This window comes from Limulus polyphemus, unplaced genomic scaffold, assembly GCF_000517525.1.
Source record: "Limulus polyphemus unplaced genomic scaffold, Limulus_polyphemus-2.1.2 Scaffold4602, whole genome shotgun sequence".
Taxonomy (NCBI): domain Eukaryota; kingdom Metazoa; phylum Arthropoda; class Merostomata; order Xiphosura; family Limulidae; genus Limulus; species Limulus polyphemus.
In genome coordinates, this window is record NW_013670212.1 from 77,919 (window position 1) to 84,386 (window position 6,468).

A 6,468-nucleotide genomic window follows, 5' to 3' on the forward strand; every position below is an offset into this window, starting at 1 on the left:
TATATATACTTACTTTACTTATATATATATATATATATATATATATATATATACATGTGTGTGTGTGTGTGTAAAATCCACACTTATGCATATGATGTAGACAAAATTGAAATACATTAAGTACCTTTAACTAAAATCTGGAAAAGCTAAAGAGAACATTTTTTTATATATCAATAAAAAATAATATTAGTAGTACCTCAATATCATTTGTCATATAGATGTTTGTAGAAATAAGTACAGAATATTCTGAGCAGATAGTGGACATTTCTAGGTCTTGTAGCTTTTCACTGTTTAAATAATGAATAAATAACAAAGCAAAACCTTTATAAATAGAGTTTAAACTGTGAAAGACCCACAAAACTGTCAGAAAACTTAATTTTATTTAAGCTCCCATGTACCTGAATAACTGGTTATACAAGCATACAATGAAATATTTCTTAAAGGCCAGCTAACTACAAATTTATCTACTGATATTACAAGTTTTTTTACTTAACTTCTCACTATACCTGAACTAAATATAAGGCATGCCAATTCTAATTCTCTTACTACTACCTTTTCTTAAATCACTTCTTATAGTTATACAAGTTAACTTGCTGAAACTAATTACATTCTAAGAACTGCTTGAGAGTTTCTATTTATTACAATGGCCTACGCCTTCATACATTGGAGTTTTAAAAATACAAGTGTATTTAAGAAAAAACTACCTCAATAAAGAGCAGTTTTATGTAAATAACTAAAGATAATGGTTTGTTTATAAACTAACAACAGGTTACATTTTTATGAATTACAAGTTTACAGACCTGTGCTATGATTGACCTGAAGCTGATATTGTATTTTATTATACTTCTCTCTCAAATTGGATAAAAAAAATTCAGTTTTTATGCCAAACATCATAAACTTATTAAAACTATGCTCACTATTAGTATTACTAATACTACTAATCTGATTAAAAAAAATTACTTTGTTGTTATATGAGTAAATCCTGTACCCCAAGTCTTGATTTTTGGGCTAGCCAACTTCCAAGTTGGACGTGGTTAATCTTACTCCTACTTTTAAAAGAGGGTGTTTTGGGCTGCCCTAAAAGTTACGGGCCAGTTAGTTTTACCTCTACTTCTACGCCGTTAAAAAATAATTAAAGAATTTAATAAAGTAAGCGTTATAAAATAATTTAGTGACATATGATACCATAAAGGAAACAAGAATTTTAATACTAAGTAGTACGGTTGTGCTTACAGGTATTAATTTTGATAATGTGGGACATTTAGGCTCATTATCTCCCAAAACGGGACATTTTCGCGTCCCCTAAAGTTTCTGGGAGACAGCGGGACGGACACGAAACATATCTCACAACTACTAATTCAAAATATCAAAACAAAACGTTCTGTGGAAGCGACTACTTGAAATATATTTTCAAAAAAAATAATAAGTCTAAAAAACAAATTGCTGAAATTCCCACAATCCATAGCAAATAGTGCGCATGCTCAGCTTATTAGTATGCGTCGTCTGCTACAGTAGTGGTCTTGTAATATACTTGAGTTTATTACCTCAGTGCAGTGAACCGGACTAAAAGAAGAAAGAATCCGCACTCAAAACTACTAATAATAAGCCAAAATCGCTGCTCACAGCAACAAAGTATGCTTACCAATTTTAATTTTTTCTCCCCTCTTAAGCTATACAAAAACGTGTTGTACATTTGTACTGTGACTCCAATAGTCATCTTTTGAGAAATCAAATAACATAAACAGTTGATTTAAACTTGTAAATGTTGTAATGGTTTTGTAAACTTTAGTCTATTGTGCAATTGTCTTTGAGATGTGGCGAAAACATAGTCACCAGAAACATAATTATGCATTTTTAAAATACTTTGGTTTTCAATGGAGTACACAGTAAAAAAAAATCTCAGGTGGGAATATTTTGTCCCATGACTGAACTTGCATTACTGTAGATAGCAGATCAAGTGACCACCTCACTCCACATTTTTTTCTTTGTTTTGTTGTCAGTCCGTCTCTTCCTCCACAGAACAATTGTATGCGGAAAACTCCCACCATCATACATATATACAGCCTTCTCGTAAACTTGGGAGGTTGTGTGGCTGTCAGATTTTAACACTCCTCGAACTCCACATACCTCCGCTACAGGACACCCTACCATTTTAATTTTTTCATTCTTATTTTTTTCAAATTCCCTTCCCCCACTAACATTAAAACAGTGGATCTCCAAACAGACAGATTAACGAGTATTCTCACCACAAGTTTCTAATTTCATTATCACCACGCATTAAATTACTCGTTTTGAATAATAAAAAAGATGAATAGTCTTGTCCTTATCGCATTTCATTTTACATTATTGCTATATAAATTATCTTTCCACATACGCTTTAAATTTTGCACAAATTATTATGCAACATGCTACTGACTATAATAAAGAATATATAATTTAATTGAGTAGTCCATTGAGTCTTAGCTATTAATTCAAACCAAATTCGTTATTGTTTTTTATGAAAAAACTATGCAATGAGCTGCCTTTGTTCTGCTCGCTGAAGGAATTGAATCCTGGATTTTTACGTTGTAAGTCCACCAGGGAATCAGATTAGTTGTAAATAATATTCTGTATTACCATTTGTAGAGAAAATTAGAAAACTACTATATAATTAACATTTTGCACAATATTAAAATAAGTATGCAAAATTAAACTTCCCAACTGAATATAAAATAAGTTACAGTTTTAGGCAAATTTTGAATAGTCACGCTTAACTAATCCAAGTTTTAAGTGCGACAAAGCTAAGTAGCCGAGTGTAGTAAAACTGGTTTTAAAAAGGTTATTTCAGTTTTAGTTGACCTTTTTTATATTTTTTCACCAGGCTGTTTGAAGCTGTTTCTTTTATTCTTACCATACCAACAACTTCGAGTTTTCTGCTCTTTAATGAGCAGACTAGGACTTGGCAAGTCAAGTCAGTGATAGAATATAAAATAGTCACCAAAAACTAAACTTTTGTTGGAATATTATTTGTGTTTGGATTTGCTAACTTAGTTTTACGTCATTTACTTTCGTGTTATTTGTGATGTGCTGACATCATAATTAATACTTTCTATAACTTAATAAGTGAATATACCTTTCTTCACGCAAATAAGAATTGTAATTTGTAACAAAAAGCGGTAGTATCACTTAATAAGAAAAACGTCTTTGTTTTCATTTCGGTTCAAACCTGCCTTTGGGCTACCTGCGTTATGTTTGTCCCAGAGTTCTAAAGTTGAAAGCATTCAAAGTTATTGCTTGGCCACCACTGCCAAAAAAATAGAAAACGTAATCTTCTGACATAAATTTATGTTTTACAAATTTAGGCTTATACGAATTTGACTTTATTCGATGAGTACTCAAACCATTTATAGCTATATTATGCAAGATTTTAATACAATAACATATATATATATATATATATACTGACTGGCTACTTTATTAGCCCTTAATATCAGGTTGAACTACCTATTGTCTTAATAATGTCTTGAATTTGGAGCGAAAAAATATATACACGAAATGCTTGAACGTGCCTTGTTCGACAGTAGCCCATTTGTCTAAGGGTACAGACAGAAGTTACTGTCGAAAGAAAATAATTATAGCAAATGCTAAGCTTTGTCCAAAGTTTCTCAGTGGATTTAGAGCTAGTAATCTTTACAGTTTGTCTAAGATGACTAAAGTCACCACCATATTCTTATAAATGAATTTGAGCGATCACGAGCGCTATGGATTGTTTCAATATGATTTTAAAAGTGTTTGCTCAGTGTTGAGAACTCGGTTAGGTACAGTAAAATCTTAATATTATTTCTAAAGAAACCCAAGAAACACTTTCATGTCACGAGAACATGCTCCTTTTTATTATAACACGTTGTACTTTGAAATAATGAAAGTAGGTACAAATGTCTCTTATGAATATTTCCATATTTGTACTCTTTTATTAGTAATGAAAAGAGTGTAAAATTATTCACCAGACCACCTTACACATTTCTAGTTACTCATTGTCAATAATTTGTGCTGGACGCACCTCTAAAGCATATCTTCCTGTTTTCATTTGAGAAGAGCAGCGTTCAGAGTGGTTGTCGATTGTCAAATGAGATTTGTCATAATGTTCTCCAAAAGATACCATTAAAGAGAGCTGAATCCGTTATTGTGGCCTCAGTCTATTAACTACGGCTCTTAATAATCCTGTCTAGTCATCTTTTCTCTTGATTAGTTACCAGTAATTGGCATCCATAATTTTTCCCAGTAGAAGAAATTTTTCGTATCGACTGGCACTCTTTGTGACAAATGACTTTGAACAGCCAATCAAAAGCCAGACTCCTGTAAGACGAGTTCCCACTAACTTGCCCTTTTTAAAGTCTTACATTCCGTGTTCTTGGTATTGTCTTGCATCTCGCAGACTAGTTGTAAAAATGAATGTATTTCTGTAATTATAATGCTTAAACTATCATTTGTGATATCGTGTAATGAGTTTGGTTTTACATGTACAAGTACTTAGAATGTTTGTTGCATGAGTGTATGGATAACTAATAAAATGGCCAATCAGGGTATATTAAGTAACACTTTCCACGTTATTCCAGTTCTTAGCCTTTTAATGCTATGTATATCATTGTAGTCATACAGGTTTCCTAAATCTCTTCCTGCTTTCAAGAAGTTGTTGAAAGGCTATATCTATCTTAGCTGGGCTCAAGTAGCCTAATTGCTTTGCGCCAAAAAACAAAAATCAACCAACCAACTTATCTTAACTGTGTCAAATCTGATTTTCCGCATTTCAACTACAAATTTAGTTCATGACTAGGACTTAGAAAGTTTCTAACTTAACATAGAAATCCGCAAAGCTAGCTGCAAATTGTTCTAACTCTAAGATTATTCTTTCACAGTATTCACTTTTATGTAATTATTACTTTTAGCTGATTTTTTACTTCGAGAAAGCCACAGCAAATAAAGGGAATGAAGCTATAAAAATATAGGAGATGTACAAAATGATTAAAATAACAAAACTGAAGAAGTACAAAAAAGATATGAATAAAGTACATTATAACAACGAGAGCAATGACATACAAAATAATACCAAGGCCGGAATTAAACATAATGAAACTGAACTGAAAAATGCAAGGATCAAACCACTTTACCTCTGTCTGCATTTGCTCAAGAATTCCAACCGCATACATCATTAAGTTTGCCATATAAATAGCGAGAAGCCATCTGGTCTACATTTGTTACTACAACTACTACTGTTTTGGCACCTGTAACTGCCGAACATTCCTGCATTAGTACAGTTACACCATTACTTCATCGAGTTATAGAACTTAGCAGGCAAGTTCAAGAACATTGTCCAATCCAGGAACCAACGCATTATGATGGGGAGGTACCGCGAGAGGCATATGAGGCAGAATTTGGGATATTTTCCAGTGAAGGACGAAGTAGTTTAAACAAGCTGTTCACTAAACAACCTTTCTACAAATAGTCATAACAACAACAACCAAACATTAATAACCACGTTATCAAACAGATTTAGAGTGGCACATCAGAAGAAAGTTTCTAAAACAAAGTTTAGAACCAGAGAAAAGAGTAAGGATGATACCTTAAACGTACTTGCTGAAGATGTGGAAAGAGTTGCCCAACCCAGTTATCTTATCCAGATGCTTCACGTGAAATGATGAATTCGTTGGTATGTAACCAATTCACATGTCATACCGGATGAAAATATATGAATTTGGCTAAAGCAAAGTAGGTGTACATCTTTAAACGAAGCTGTCCAGTTACTGATGGAGCTTGAATCAATTAAAGTTGCAGATCAACAACTAAAAGCACCATTCAGAACTTATGAAATCATCAAAAGAAATAGGGTGAAACACCAACTCCCTTTTCTGGAGGTCTATAAGAATCCAAAGCATTAATTAGATGACTGTTTAATTCAGAATAGAAATATTAAACCCCTGAACAGAAGGTGTTTCAATAACAACTTAAAATGGTATATTGCCAGAAACTGCAGAAAGAAAAAATCTTTAGGAAATAGAAATTGTTCCCAAAGTATAATAGAAATATGAAATTATTACAAATGTGAAAAACATAGACGTTACAATCGAGACTGACGAATCACACATTATTAATAAACCAAGAAGATGATATCTTGAAGATGATAATATTCTATGTGCCCCAGTTAAAATAAGGGGTGTATTTTTATAAGAAACCAGTACCCAATGGGAAGCCGTGAAATATGTTGATGGACGCTGTTTCGACCTTATACAATAAGTAAAGTTAGGAATTGCTAACGAAGGTGAATCAAGAAGATGGACTGATGCGAAAAGCAAGTGTCATCCATGATTAATAAACCAAGAAAACGATATCCTGAAGATAAGAACAGTTCATCTGCCTTAGTTAAATAATAACTGTAATATTGTTGCGTCAGCGAGTCACATGACCACCGTGACGCAACGTTTCTAGAACTAT

The 6,468-nt window shown here is 32.7% G+C and overlaps 1 protein-coding gene across 7 annotated transcripts in view; it reads right to left on the reverse strand.

Annotated features, from left to right (window-relative positions):
• LOC106471406 (glutamine--fructose-6-phosphate aminotransferase [isomerizing] 2-like) overlaps window positions 1-1,424 on the reverse strand; it is a 23,208-nt gene extending 21,784 nt beyond the window's left edge. For 3 of the 7 annotated variants that reach the window (XM_022400000.1, XM_013932002.2, XM_022399999.1), the window contains exon 1: window positions 1,234-1,424. In XM_022400000.1, the coding sequence (XP_022255708.1) occupies window positions 1,234-1,261 (28 nt within the window). In that variant the 5' untranslated portion in view covers window positions 1,262-1,424. Of the gene's footprint in view, window positions 1-196; window positions 288-960; window positions 1,205-1,233 lie in introns of those variants that run through there. The other 4 variants (XM_022400002.1, XM_022399998.1, XM_022400004.1 and 1 more) reach the window with 4 other exon arrangements.
• Window positions 1,425-6,468: the final 5,044 nt, after the last annotated feature.